Source organism: Entelurus aequoreus, linkage group LG17 (genome assembly GCF_033978785.1).
Source record: "Entelurus aequoreus isolate RoL-2023_Sb linkage group LG17, RoL_Eaeq_v1.1, whole genome shotgun sequence".
NCBI classification, from domain to species: domain Eukaryota; kingdom Metazoa; phylum Chordata; class Actinopteri; order Syngnathiformes; family Syngnathidae; genus Entelurus; species Entelurus aequoreus.
Genome location: NC_084747.1, coordinates 44,442,298 through 44,458,411, shown reverse-complemented (window position 1 = coordinate 44,458,411; position 16,114 = coordinate 44,442,298). Strand labels below are relative to the sequence as shown.

Below are 16,114 nucleotides of genomic sequence, written 5' to 3'. Positions count from 1 at the left end.
AAAACTTGTAAAATAGTAAGAACCATGAGTACAGATAAATAATAAAATACAAGTAAGACATATGAAAATGTATAGAAAAATAAATAAATAAATGAATATACAGTAAATAAATAATAAATAAATATTTATATAAAACAAACAACATACACACACATGCAACTATATGGACCAATGGTTACATGGCTGAGTACAGAGGAGACATGTGAGTAAACAATATCACAGGAGCCATCTGCACCAGGAGGTCATCAGACCATGGCCACCAGGACGCTGACACAAAGGCGCCCCCACAAGCCACGGCCGATAACCCCTGAGGCAGATGGCTCGTCTGAAGAACGTTGGAAAATAAAAATAATAAAACTTGTAAAATAGTAAGAACCATGAGTAGAGATAAATAATAAAATACAAGTAAGACATATGAAAATGTATAGAAACATAAATAAATAAATGAATATAGAGTAAATAAATAATTAAAAAAATATTTATATAAAACACTTATGTATGCGAAACTTCACCCCTCTATCTTTATGTGCTTATTTTTTCACTTCAAATATCTCCATCACTAGTTTCTAGGGAGAATTCCTGAGAATCAAAATTACATTACTTCCTAAAACAACTGTAGTTGTTACTAGTACATTTTATTGTATTGTTTTTATACAGTCATTTTTTATCTAAACGTTTGTTTTTGTTTTTTAAAAGGCATTTTATTTTGTTAAACTTGCGCTGTTTTGGGGTGGGACAAGCACACATTAAATTAATTTCAGTTCAGTTCAAAGGGAGACATTGATTTAAGATACAGGTGTTTTGAGTCAAGAGCTCCGTCACAGAACCAATTAAGCCCATACATTGAGGTACTACTGTACTAAAAAACTGTAATGACTGTGAGACAATTTATTCATGTAAATGAATCACTACTCTTCTTTCAACACAGTGCCATCTGCTGGAGCCTAATGCAAAATGACCACAGGAATCTATCCATCCATACATTTTCTACAGCTTGTCCCTTACGGGGTCGTAATGCCCTTCTAATCTTGTTTACGTGTTATGTAAAATGTGGGAACACCACAGTATCCACCAGTATCTGTCAAAAGACACAATGGCTGATCTATTTACCGCTCTCTGGGGAGACGTTCAAATACGGCACCCAGGGAGTAAGGGGGAGTGGACAAAGGTGAAGGCCAAGGAGATGTCTTTGGCTTCAGCCATAAAAGGCGTGATTGTTTGCAGAGAAAGGGAACCGCTTTGTGAGATTGTAAATGCCTCTTTACCTGCAGAAGTAGTTACGTCCAAACTTGGCCCAGTGTTCTTTGACAATCTGCTCCACGCCCTGTTTCCTGGTCGCCATGATGGACAGCCACATCAGCACTGACCACAGGCCGTCTTTTTCACGGATGTGGTCTGAACCTGCAGGGAAAAACTGTTTGGTTCATTTAGTTAAGACATGAAGTAAAAATTGTCTTAGGGAAAAATTCTGCATGGCCTTGGCATTGACCTTGGCGTGGTTTAGCACTTCCACCTAAACTGAAGACAAGTCTCGATACAAGACTTAATAGAATGCTTGATATCTGTCTGACAGCTGCCTTCAATGACCACCAATATCTTCACTTTTGCATCAAACCTCTGCTGTTTGCTATCTTGCTAACAAGCCTTGAGACACTATTTTCCCCCAGCAGGTCTCTGTGTCACGGCTGCATCTCTTCAGGTCACACTCACTACGTCTCCATGCACTAAATTAGTCTGATTTATCAAATAGTTAGGTTTTTTTTAATTTTCAAAGTGTGTAAGTCAAAGAAAGAAAATAAATTAGATTTTATTGATGAGAAGTCCAAAGCGACACGGATATAAGACGACTGTTTTGTTTTTTTATAAATTGGACTTAATGCTGTAATATTATTCGTAGCAGTCACACTGTTGTCACACATGATGGATTATTTCATTCCTGCCAACAGAAGGGGCTCTCCTGGATTTAAATCTTTGACCTCTAGCACCCGAAGTGAAAATCATACCCATAGACCAGGGGTCGGCAACCCAAAATGTTGGAAGAGCCATATTGGACCAAAAATACAACAAAAAAAAATCTATCTGGAGCCGCAAAAAATTAAAGGTCTTATATAAGTGTAATAATGAAGGCAACACTGTCACGGTTTGGTTGCAGCTTGCTGCGAGGTTTGTTCTCCCAGGATGCAAACGGACTATTCAGGACAAGGCGTGCAGGTAAAAACGTACAAAAACGGTACAAAAACGGAAAACAAGGCGAAAGCACAACGCGCTGATCGCACTTGGAGTTCAAGTAAATACTTAGCATAGACTATGGACATAGAGAACTTATGAAACTGTGGCATGAAATAAACACGACTTACGTAGTCCAGGCATGAGACAAACAATGACGCCAGGACGACTGACTGGCAAAGGCAGGCTTAAATAATGTCTCTAGATTGGAAACAGGTGCGCGTCCCGAACACCAGAGGCAGGTGAAAATCATAAGTCGCCATGGTAACTAAAACAAACAAGGGTGCACAAAAACAGGAACTATGGAGTCTAAAACTAACAGAACATAACAAAAACATGATCCGGACGACGGATCAAGACAAACACATGATGTAAGTGTCTATATTAGTTATATTAGCCTACTATCAAAATGACTATGTGTCGCAGGCTGAAGCAAATCTTCGTTGACAGAAATGTTGAAATTTAACATGTATTCTACACATTTTTACAACATTGGAGAACATTAGTAAAATGCAGGCTTCTCAGAGGGTGGGATAATTTCTGGAAATGACTGGCTTTTAATGGCCAATATGTGTGTCCAAGTTAAAGGAAACGGCAGGCTGTCTTCTTCTAATGGATTTATTATCATCTTTGGCAAGCTCGGTAACGTTTGATGTGGTCTGGAACAACATGGCACACAAACCACTATCAGAAATGCAGCCAATATTACATACAGATTAGGGATGTGCGTATCGATCCTGTGGTATCGATATATCGATACTCACACGCTACTCATTTGGCATCACTTTTCTGAAAAAAGTATCGATATAAACCAAAAAACGGCGTGTGGGGGGTGCAAGCATCACTTTCAGATGTTTTTGATGACTTACTTAACTTACTATGTGCTGGGACATCCCTGTACCTGGCAGAGTATAGAGCTGGCCCAGTCACGTCACAGGAGACAGCGAATGAGCGTCGTCAACGTGCAAACACACACACAGCCAGCCGACAGCAATGCAGCCAGGCCAGGAGGTCAGCACGGCCACGGATGCGGGAGCCGGAGGAATGGAAAAGCCAGAGACGCGATAATGGCAGACAAGAAACGAAGCGTGCTGTGGTGTTATTTTTCACCAGTAGACAAAGCCACGGCACGGTGCGAACTGTGTGACAAACAAGTGCCACACAGCAGCAACACCAGCAATTTATTTAAACATATGAAGACCACACATCCCGAGAGCCACAGTGAGCTGGTAAAAAGACAGGCTCACGCTGCTGTGAAAGAACCTGCACCGCCACCCGCGGCCCAGCAGAAGACCCTGCACAAAAGTCTGAAAAAAGCCAAGTGTATCCAGGTAGCCTACAGACAGTTAGCGTCCGACCTTTGACAGTGTAGTGATAAAGTCTATAAATATTCCGATCACAATCTACTAATAACAGACACTTCAGGTGAAGGGGAATATTATATCCAGTGTTGTCCAATTGTTGACTTAAAACAGGCATTGTTTTTTTTGTTTTTTTAGTAATGTTTACTGAATATTTTTGTTTAAATTATTATCCTACATTCAAATAATTTCCAGACAGGGGAATTTACTGTTAGTTGAAAATTGCTTGAGTATTTAAAACAAGATAAGAAAGAGATAAAATTTGGAGATTCTTCATCTTTGCATTACAGTTTTATTTTTTTCCAAGAAAATCTTGAAATATATGATTGAATGTGATTTTGGTTTTAATCTGTAACATGATTTCATACATTTCGAAAACATTAGCCTATTTCATTAATTGCTAATTATATCACAAACTTTAAAAAATAACTGCAGCTTCTTGCGATTCGGATTTGACAGTTAATTGGAAAGCCCTAATATCTAATTAAATCCTTAATATCTTTTATAAGAAATACATTTTATCTTCCCTATTGTGACATGAAAATGTTATTCTTTTCAGATGAGTCTCAAAGAGCACGTGAGATCACAACAAGCCTTGCCAAAATGATTGTGAAGGACTTGCAACCCATTTCAATAGTAGAGGACCAAGGTTTCCGGCATTTTATGAAGGTGGTAGATCCTCGATACCAGATCCCTAGTCGGAAATCCATGATGACAGGTGAAATTCCCAAACTGTACGAGCATGCACAAAAAAACAGTAAAGGACTCCATGCAATCAGCAAGCAGTGTGGTTTTAACAACCGACATGTGGACTGCAAGAACCACTGAAGGTTATTTGACTCTGTCAGAACATTTTATTGACAAAGACTGGCAGATGCAGTCTTGCAATCTTGCAACAATCCATGTCGCTGTGCAGCACACAGCAGACAATATATCTGAACTCCTCAAAAAAACAACTGATGAATGGGGCATCACAAGTAAGGTTCATGCGGTTGTTACAGACAATAGAGCCAATATGGTCTCTGCTGTGCGTAAAACTTGTTGGTGTAGTAGAATTTCTGACCTTTTGACCTATATTTCTTGTCTTTTAAGAATGTCCGCTCATTTTCAATACTCTTGTATTTTTGTGCCATTGAATGGACCAGTTGTGGGACAAAAGTGAATATTAAGTCGTGCCAACCTGTCTATAGAATGTGTTGACTGTCTCAAGGATTCGAGTTGTTATGGAACAGATAGGAAAAGCAAAACAAGACATTGACGCATTTGATAAGGAACGATGACGCACAACAGACATATAAATGAATGGCAGAAGACCGGAACTCGGGGGTGATTTTGGCTTGTGTGTGTCTTGTTGGCTCCGGAGTAACTTGTGGTTTGTCTGCACGACCAACTCAATTCAACCTGCACTTCTGATAATGGGTAAATAAATTTGTTGTACTAAACTACTTTTGTTGCCTGCTTAAGCTTCGGACAATCCACTACATTGGAAACATATTCCTTGTTTTTCTCACACACTCAACCTCATTGTGAAGGACTCCATTAAGGCTGACACAAGTCTTGAGTCCAGCTTGGAGAAATGCAGTGTCATTGTTCGGTTCTTCCATCACAGCACCAGAGCAACTGACAAGCTAAAAGAAGTACAAAATCAGTTGAATTTACCACAGCATAAACTAATCCAAGCAGTGGATACTAGATGGAACTCTGTGTTGTACATGATTGACAGACTGTATGAGCAACAACAAGCCATCACAACAACACTTTGTCTTCTCGGGAGAAACAACATGTGCCTATGTGATGAAGAATGGTCCCACATCAGGCAGGCCAGTGATGTCCTCAGGCCTTTTGAAGAGGCCACCAAGGAGGTTTCAGCAGAGCAGTATGTCACGATTTCCAAAGTTATACCTCTGGTCTGTCTTCTTCTCCAGAAAGTAACCACATCTGCTGACCAGAGTAACAGTCTGGCTTCACAACTTGCTGCACAATGCAAGCGAAGGTTCCAAAACATTGAACACAGCCACACTCTTGCAGCCAGCACCCTTTTGGACATTCGCTTCAAAAACATTGTGTTCAGTGATTCTGCAAATGTGGAGATGATTAAATCACGGATCATCACAGAAATGCAAGCCCTGGCCTGCGCTGAAACACAGTCAACGAGACATGAGGCCGCCGCGACTGCATCAACTGTGACACAAGAGTCACCTGCTGAGTGCTCATCATCCAAGGGAATATGGCAGGAGTTTGACAGTCGTGTTCTGGCTTTTCAGAGCAATCGCACAGCAAACACAAATGCGTATGTTGAAATGAGAAGATACATGGAGGAAAAGGTGATCCCAAGGAGTGAGGACACTTTGGTTTGGTGGGAAAAAAAATGAAACCACATTGCTGAACAAAGTTGCGAAAAAATACCTTGGAACTATTGCAACGTCTGTTCCAGCAGAGAGACTCTTCTCTAAGGCCGGAGAAATAATCTGCCAGAGGCGTAATCGTATCAAAGCAAAAAACGTGAACATGTTACTTTTCCTGAACAGCAATCTGAGACTTCAGTAAAGTGTGACGTGTGACGACATATCTCGAGTACACTAAAGGTGTGACGGTGTCAGACATTTTTGTAGATAATTTTTCCAAGTTCATTTTCTCAGGGAACTGTCTTTCGTATGCAGGTTTATAGGACAAGGAAATCCTAGTTTATTGTGATAAGGAAATTATTGACTTTGCTTCAGAGAAGTGTTATAAGTTTACTTCCACAAAGAGGTTTGAAACATAACATTGTTATGAATAATTGTTTTTTTAAGCTTTTTCTACCAAGACTTTTTTTTTTGAGGAATTAGAAAAGTGAAAATGTGTATATTTTTGTATATATTTAATTTATTTTTCATATTTATGTTATTTATTTTATTTTATTATATATTGACCATAATAAATGTGGTATAAATGGTCTGTATTTGTCTTGTGATTTGTCTTAAATAATAACAATAGTAATAATATTTTTGACTGACAAAAATTGCCAATAAGAAATTAATGGTATCGGTATCGGTATCGATGAAAATGCAAGAAAAAGTATCGGTATCGTATCGAATCCTAAAAGTGTGGTATCGCCCATCCCTAATACAGATAATGTGTCATGAGAAATGCACATATAAATTAAATACACAGAGGACATAGGAAATTAAATGAGCTCAAATATACCTACAAATGAGGCATGATGATGCAATATGTACATACAGCTAGCCTAAATAGCATGTTAGCATCGATTAGCTTGCAGCCACGCCTTGACCAAATATGCCTGATAAGCACTCCACACAAGTCAATAACATCAACAAAGCTCACCTTTGTGCATTCACGCACAGCAGAAAAAAGTTTGGTGGACAAAATGAGACGAAGAATGAGTGGCATAAAATATGTCTTTCTCTGGCATCGTTGAAGAAAGTTCTACATGTAAACAAACTACGGTGAGTTCAAGAACCGCCAAAATTAGTAGGACAAAACGGTGCTTGCCAAATACTCTCATCAGTGAAGCATGTTTAATATAAACAGTGGGATTTCTAACAATTAGGAAGGTTTGTGTCATGTTATCCTCCTACAGAAACCATATCAAAACAAAAATATATTTTTTCCCCCATCTTTGTCTATTTTCATACATTTTTTAAAAAGCTCCAGGGAGCCACTAGGGCGGCGCTAAAGAGCCGCAAGTTGCAGACCCCCACCCTAGACCAAGGCTATTCAACTAGGGGCCAAATCAGGTCTGGGAATGACACCATACCAGCCCCGGGTTCAGTTAAAAACTTGGGAGACATACAAAAAATTCCTAAACATGCTAGCAAGCTTCTGTTGTATAAGAATTCGGACCATTCTAAACACATTGGAAGATCCTTGCATTGATATTTCAACATTGCTAGCAAACATAGAACACTGGTCTCCAAACTTGTGATTTAGATAACTGAGGCGTTCCTGAAGGCACCCTTATAGGTTCTCTCCTTTACGACAGTTACACATTTTTTTGGTTTTGATTGATCGATTGAAACTTTTCTTAGTAGATTGCACAGTACAGTACATATTCCGTACAATTGACCACTAAATGGTAACACCCGAATAAGTTTTTCAACTTGTTTAAGTCGGGGTCCACGTTAATCAAATCCTTCTTTCTGTCTATAGTTTTATTTTGTTTATGTTTTATGCAATTTTTGTTGAAGAAAACCCAGTTTTTATGGCAAAAAACAAAAATATGCAACATGTTGTTAAGTACATAACTCCACATGTGTTCATTCATAGTTTTGATGCCTTCAGTGACAATCTACAATGTAAATAGTCATGAAAATAAAGAAAATGCATTGAATGAGAAGGTGTGTCCAAACTTTTGGCCTGTGCTGTATTTTTTTTTTAACCTTTCGGGCTCCCCTCAAGTTTGGTCCTGGGACCCAGAAGTGTTTCAGTCATAAAAACAGTAAAAATAAATCATATATTTAATTTTTTGTCAACGCTTAAATCTCTAGATAAGCTTCAGATCTGATTGATTGATTGATTGATTGAAACTTTTATTAGTAGACTGCACAGTACAGTACATATTCCGTACAATTGACCACTAAATGGCAACACCCGAATAAGTTTTTCAACTTGTTTAAGTCGGGGTCCACGTTAATCAAATCCTTCTTTCTGTCTATAGTTTTTTTTTTTTTTTTTAATGCAATTTTTGTTGAAGAAAACCCCGTTTTTATGGCAAAAAACTAAAATATGCAACATTTTGTTAAGTACATAACTCCACATGTGTACATTTATAGTTGTGATGCCTTCAGTGACAATCTACAATTTAAATAGTCATGAAAATAAAGAAAACACATTGAATGAGGAGAAGGTGTGTCCAAACTTTTGGCCTGTACTGTATATTTTTTTTAACCTTTCGGGCTCCCCTCAAGTTTGGTCCTGGGACCCAGAAGTGTCTCAGTCATAAAAACAGTCAAAATAAATCATATATTTAATTTTTTGTCAAAGCTTAAATCTCTAGATAAACTTCAGATCTTTCTGTCTATGGTTTTATTTTGTTTATGTTTTATGCAATTTTTGTTGAAGAAAACCCCGTTTTTATGGCAAAAACTAAAATATGCAACATGTTGTTAAGTACATAACTCCACATGTGTTCATTCATAGTTTTGATGCCTTCAGTGACAATCTACAATGTAAATAGTCATGAAAATAAAGAAAACGCATTGAATGAGAAGGTGTGTCCAAACTTTTGGCCTGTACTGTATATTTGTTTTAACCTTTCGGGCTCCCCTCAAGTTTGGTCCTGGGACCTAAAAGTGTCTCAGTCATAAAAACAGTAAAAATAAATCATATATTTTATTTTTGTCAACGCTTAAATCTCTAGATAAGCTTCAGATATGATTAATTGATTGATTTATTGAAACTTTTATTAGTAGATTGCACAGTACAGTACATATTCCGTACAATTGACCACTAAATGGTAACACCCGAATAAGTTTTTCAACTTGTTTAAGTCGGGGTCCACGTTAATCAATTAATTCTTTCTGTCTTTAGTTTTACTTTGTTTATGTTTTATGCACTTTTTGTTGAAGAAAAAGTCAGTTTTTATGGCAAAAAACAAAAATATGCAACATGTTGTTACATGTGTACATGTGTTCATTCATAGTTTTGATGCCTTCAGTGACAATCTACAATGTAAATAGTCATGAAAATAAAGAAAACGCATTGAATGAGAAGGTGTGTCCAAACTTTTGGCCTGCACTGTATATATTTTTTAACCTTTCGGGCTCCCCTCAAGTTTGGTCCTGGGACCCAGAAGTGTCTCAGTCCTAAAAACAGTAAAAATAAATAATATATTTTATTTTAGATAAACTTCACATCTTTCTGTCTATGGTTTTATTAGGAACCGAGTCCCTTTGGGACAGAGGACCTTATTGAATTTCCGGCGTTTTATTATTATACCGCCGCCTCTTTGAGCTGTAATTTGACCCCCTTAACATGCTTCAAAACTCACCAAATTGGACACACACATCAGACTGGCGAAAATTGCGATTTAATCAAAAAAACAAACCCCAAAACTTAAAATTGCGCTCTAGCGCCCCCTGGGAAGAAAACACAGACAAAACTGCCTGTAACCCCCAGTAGGAATGTCGTAGAGACATGAAACAAAAACCTCTATGTAGGTCTCACTTAGACCAATATTTCATACACTGACAACCCCCAGCAAAAATCAACAGGAAGTTTGCAATTCCCCCTTCAAAACAAAAGTTGTGTAAAAACAGTCACCTTTTTTCAAACATTATCTCCTCTTAGCGCGTTTGTCGTGTTGGCTTCAAATTTGCACAGGAGAGAGATTGAACCCTTCTGATTAAAAGTTGATGAAAGAGTTTTAATTGCTGCTCCGGTTTGGATTTTATGAGCCCTCAAAGTTGGTCCCGTCCATCGCTGCTTGCAGCTTTAATTTTGTTTATGTTTTATGCAATTTTTGTTGAAGAAAACCCCGTTTTTATGGCAAAAAACAAAAATATGCAACATGTTGTTAAGTACACAACTCCACATGTGTTCATTCGTAGTTTTGATGCCTTCAGTGACAATCTACAATGTAAATAGTCATGAAAATAAAGAAAACTGAAATGAGAAGGTGTGTCCAAACTTTTGGCCTGTACTGTATATGCCTGCTTAGAACCGGCCCTTGTCCGGGCTCACATAATGAATCAGATCCTATTACCACACAAAAAAAAAACCTTTAGGCTATTCAATTGGCTTTGCTTGGACAACTATACACAATAATATTACAAACATAGTTGCAAAACAGCGCTGATATTTGGAGTGAAGAGTAAAAGTGGTGCACAGCTGAGATGATTTACAGCAAAGCTCCCTTCTGCAAAGCTTTTTGGCCTTAAAAGGGTAGACAGCTCATGTGCTCTGCAGAGAGACCTCCTTTCACTTCTCTGCTCCCTGCACTCGTGTTAGCTCTCCGCTACCAATTCTCCTTACATCTCTCAGACACTTTTAAGTCATGTTTATCCCGTGTAGAAGCAGGGGGGGGACATGTGTACCAGACACCAGCAGCGACATGTGCCGTCTGCATGTTGCAGCCATTCAAAGAGTCTCCTTTTATAGCAGAAGAATGGGGATTATTTACACATGCAGCCGGGGTCGCGGCCCTCATCTATTACATGGAAGTCGGGATGCGCTCCAGCCTGAGAAAGAGTGTGTGGGCAGTGTGTGTGTGTGTGTGTGTGTGTGTGTGTGTGTGTGTGTGTGTGTGTGTGTGTGTGTGTGTGTGTGTGTGTGTGTGTGTGTGTGTGTGTGTGTGTGTGTGTGTGTGTGTACAAGAAAGGGGGAGAGGATTTGGATTCAGTTGTATTTTTTTCCCCTTTGGTCTTCTTTGGAGTCAGTCATAAACATGTTTTACTCCATGTGGGGAGTCTAGGAAATAAGTCAGCTGGCAGCCAAACTAAGGCAAAAAAAAATTTAAACAAATATTCCAATAAATAAATGATAAATGGGTTATACTTGTATAGCGCTTTTCTACCTTCAAGGTACTCAAAGCGTTTTGACACTATTTCCAAATTCACCCATTCACACACACATTCACACACTGATGGCGGGAGCTGCCATGCAAGGCGCTAACCACGACCCATCAGGAGCAAGGGTGAAGTGTCTTGCTCAAGGACACAACGGACGTGACTAGATATGGCCGATAATATCGGCCTGCCGATATTATCGGCGGATAAATGCATTAAAATGTAATATCGGAAATTATCGGTATCGGTTTCAAAAAGTAAAATGAATGACTTTTTAAAACGCTGCTGTACGGAGCGGTACATATCCGGTAAAACGCGGACGTTACGTCTCCCAGTCAGCAGCCCCTCCCCTTTCCCCTCTCCCACACACAACACAGGAGTTGACGACTGCAGCATGAGAGGTTTACTGGCTACTCGTAGCATAACAACAACAAGAGTGTGTTGTTGCCGGTGCTGTAGCCGTGGCTAACAAGCGAGCTCCCTCAGTGAATGACTAACGACACCATGGCTATGGTTTGGGATTATTTTAAAGTGTGTCTGACGGATAAAAAACTGGCAATTTGCAATGACTGAAAAAAGTCACACAAAAAAAAGTGCGCAATACAACGTAAACCGTTGGCCAACCAAAAAGTAACCACAGAACAGTATACGGTATAGTGTTCTGTGGTTACTTTTTGGTTGGCCAAGCGGACGTGACGACAGGCTGTCCTCACTCAGGTCCGCACGGAGAAATTCGGGAGGGTTGGCAAGTATGAGATATTCTCACTTCTTTTCTTTTGTCGAGCACAAAGAAAAGAACATTTTAGTTAAATGTAAGTTGTGTCTTGGATCAAAGATCCCGTCTACTGCCCAAAACAACAATTCAAATCTGCCTGGTTAGGCTTTGTGTATGTCACGTGTGCCTTCCTTAGGTGAAACCAGGTTTACAGCTATGTTGTTTTTATGCTGGTTTTTACTTATGTATGTTATGTTGCAGCTATTTAAAATAATTTTGTCAATTTGTTCTGGCCTGAAATAAATTGGCCCTTTGAAACATATCTTTGTCTTTGTGTGTTGTACACTACCGTTCAAAAGTTTGAGGTCACCCAAACAATTTTGTGGAATAGCCATCATTTCTAAGAACAAGAATAGACTGTCGAGTTTCAGATGAAAGTTCTCTTTTTCTGGCCATTTTGAGCGTTTAATTGACCCACAAATGTGATGCTCCAGAAACTCAATCTGCTCAAAGGAAGGTCAGTTTTGTAGCTTCTGTAACGAGCTAAACTGTTTTCAGATGTGTGAACATGATTGCACAAGGGTTTTCTAATCATCAATTAGCCTTCTGAGCCAATGAGCAAACACATTGTACCATTAGAACACTGGAGTGATAGTTGCTGGAAATGGGCCTCTATACACCTATGTAGATATTGCACCAAAAACCAGACATTTGCAGCTAGAATAGTCATTTACCACATTAGCAATGTATAGAGTGTATTTCTTTAAAGTTAAGACTAGTTTAAAGTTATCTTCATTGAAAAGTACAGTGCTTTTCCTTCAAAAATAAGGACATTTCAATGTGACCCCAAACTTTTGAACGGTAGTGTATGTAGAGCACATTGCTTAGCAGAGTTCAGTGATGCAAATGCATGTCGAGTTGATCAACAGATTGTATTATTCTCCAGTGCAATAACAGTACTGAAATGAAGGCTAAAAGGGCATTAATGGGAGCTTTAAAAAAAATAAAAATAATTAATAGTTACTTTTCACAGTAACGCATTACTTTTTGGTGTAAGTAACTGAGTTAGTAACTGAGTTACTTTTGAAATAAAGTAACTAGTAACTGTAACTAGTTACTGGTTTTCAGTAACTAACCCAACACTGTACCACACAGTTGTCGCTTAAAGACTCCGCCGAGAAAAAACAAAAATACAACAAAAACCACCTGAGGGCGAAAGCCCACGTTGTGGTCAGGGACAACGCACGCAGTATGGCAAAAAGCTACGATGGAGTTTGGTGTGGATCGTCTGCCCTGTAAGGCGCACACTTTGCAGCTTGCAGTGAACGGAGGTGTCCTGCACAGCATTTCAGAAGCTCTGGCTGACTGCTAGGCCACTTCAAGCACTCACCACTACCTTGCAGCAGGTGGGCAGGAGCATGACAACATGAATGTGCAGAAAATGTGAAGTGTCTCCGTAGTAAAAGCGATGTATGCACGCAAAATCATCATTTAAATAAGGCGGTCTGCACACGTAATTGCACACGCAGTCTTAGGCCATGTCCACACAAACTAAAAAAACCCACAATGTAGCCTCCTCCTTGTAGTGCGTACTGATGTTAAAGACAATATACACTTCATTACACATGTACCGTATCACTATATCCATGATTAAATGCTTTATAATTCCCTGAAACCTGCAAAATGGGTACCTCAGCTCGTTAGTGCGTGCTGATTTGAGAAATAATGTACACTTCACTGCACATGTAATACATCACCATGTTGCTGAACACGTTATAATTAGGGATGTCCGATAATATCGGACTACCGATATTATCGGCCGATAAATGCTTTAAAATGTAATATTGGAAATTATCTGTATCGGTTTCAAAAAGTAAAATGTATGACTTTTTAAAACGCCGCTGTGTACATGAACGTAGGGAGAAGTACAGAGCGCCAATAAACCTTAAAGGCACTGCCTTTGCGTGCCGGCCCAATCACATAATATCTACGGCTTATGACACACTCACAAGTGAATGCAATGCATACTTGATCAACAGCCATAATGGTCACACTGAGGGTGTCCGTATAAACAACTTTAACACTGTTACAAATATGCGCCACACTGTGAACCCACACCAAACAAGAATGACAAACACATTTCAGGAGAACATCCGCACAGTAACACAACATAAACACAACGGACCAAATACCCGCAACCCCTTGCAGCACTAACTCTTCCAGGACGCTACAATATGCACCCCACACTTCTTAAAGTTTATCAAGCACTTATTTCTTGTGTTGTTTCAAGCGAGCTTAGTGGCATGCCTTGACATGTTTAGCCTGGTCCTCCAGTGATAACGCTACATGTAAGAAATGTAGTATATATGCCGCACTAGAGGTGATGATTATGTCATGACAGGTTGGACTTGTGTGAGTGTTGTTTTCCTGCGTTTTGGTATTTGGTTCCTGTGCAGCGCTTTTATTTTTATTTTCCACTTCCTTTTTTCCTTATTGTCAACAGTTCACCCCTGGCTTGAGCAGTGATTCTCCACGTCTGCTCTTGTTTAGTGATCAGGGGAGTTACCTGCCTCTGTTTATTTGGAGGGTTTATTTGCTGACGGTGTTGGTTCATTATTAGACATGTGACGTTCGGGAACGAGTCGAGACTTTTGAACGGATCTGTTAAGTGACCGTTGAGAACCAATACTCAGTTGTGAGCCATTAGTTTTGGAACCGTTTTTATGGACGTACAGTAACAATGTCACCCGACTGCCAACTAAACAAAAAAATGTTACTTTTTGAGGATATTTTATTTTTAATTGATTTAGTTAATTTATATTTTAATGAGTTACTTTTTTATTATTCACTTTTATGGTTCATTGTTTCAATGTAAGTCAAGCGTACACACATTACAATTCTGTACTTAGATTTTCATTATGTCCTAATTTTAAATCTAATATTATTTACACTTTTGTAAACATTTATAAATTGTATTGTCATTTGTTTTGTGTATTTGTATCTGTATCTTTAAAACGCTACAAAGTTCTTTAGGTTAGGGAAAATTCTAAATATGTATCACCATCAAAGCATTGGGAAATGGGACCACCTTAAGGAATATTAACAGTAAAAGCAAAAAATAAATACAAGTATTGCCAATATTTCAGAATAATTCTTACCAATACAGTAATATTTGTGTAAATGTAAATTATTTGTATCTGCATTTTATCTTCTAACGGCTGCCAGTGATTTTTTTTTTTTCCTTTGTTTAAAAAACAAAATAAGTTTAAAAAAAGCAATATATATATATATATATATACACACACACACACACACACACAGTACAGGCCAAAAGTTTGGACAGACCTTCTCCTCATGCAATGCATTTTCTTTATTTTCATGACTATTTACATTGTAGATTGTCACTGAAGGCATCATAACTATGAATGAACACATGTGGAGTTATGTACCTAACAAAAAAAGGTGAAATAACTGAAAACATGTTTTATATTCTAGTTCTTTCAAAAATAGCAAAAATACTTTTTTGCACACTCTTGGCATTCTCTCGATGAGCTCCACCTGAAATGGTTTTCACTTCACAGGTGTGCTTGAAGTTCATCGAGAGAATGCCAAGAGTGTGCAAAGCAGTAATCAAAGCAAAGGGTGGCTATTTTGAAGAAACTAGGATATAAAACATGTTTTCAGTTATTTTACCTTTTTTTGTTAAGTACATAACTCCACATGTGTTCATTCATACTTGTGATGCCTTCAGTGACAATCTACAATGTAAATAGTCATGAAAATAAAGAAAATGCATTGAATGAGCGATCTGCTTTTTCTTTACCATTTGTATTTCACCCATGGTCCACTGCTGCGACCAGACCGGTGCTCTCTTTGTTTTCATAAGTCTATAAAAATAAAACCTATCCTATTTAAAAAGTCGGTCTGCACCACTTTTACGTTTGTTATCAATAGTAGACGCAGTCCCAGTAGATTACCTGCAACATGCAATTTTATAACTTGCACATGCTATTTAGAATGTGTTATTTGGATCTGAGTTGATCAGATCCTAAGTCTTTCTAAACTTTAAAATATAGCATTTGTATCAACAACAGTCGGCCAGCACAGACATCAAGTGATAGCGCCACAACAACAACCACCATCAGAGCGATTCCCTATTCTACACGCACACACTCCTTTTTTTCCCATGTTTGTACAAAACCCAAAACCAGTGAAGTTGTCACGTTGTGTAAATGGTAAACAAAAACAGAATACAATGATTTGCAAATCCTTTTCAACCTATATTCAATTGAATAGACTGCAAA

At 38.5% G+C, this 16,114-nt stretch overlaps 1 protein-coding gene across 2 annotated transcripts in view; it reads right to left on the bottom strand.

Annotated features, from left to right (window-relative positions):
• Positions 1-16,114, bottom strand: part of pgm5 (phosphoglucomutase 5) — a 62,940-nt gene that overhangs the window by 12,265 nt on the left and 34,561 nt on the right. For both annotated transcript variants that reach the window (XM_062024261.1, XM_062024262.1), the window contains exon 9: positions 1,266-1,401. In XM_062024261.1, the coding sequence (XP_061880245.1) occupies positions 1,266-1,401 (136 nt within the window). The remainder of the gene's footprint in view (positions 1-1,265; positions 1,402-16,114) is intronic.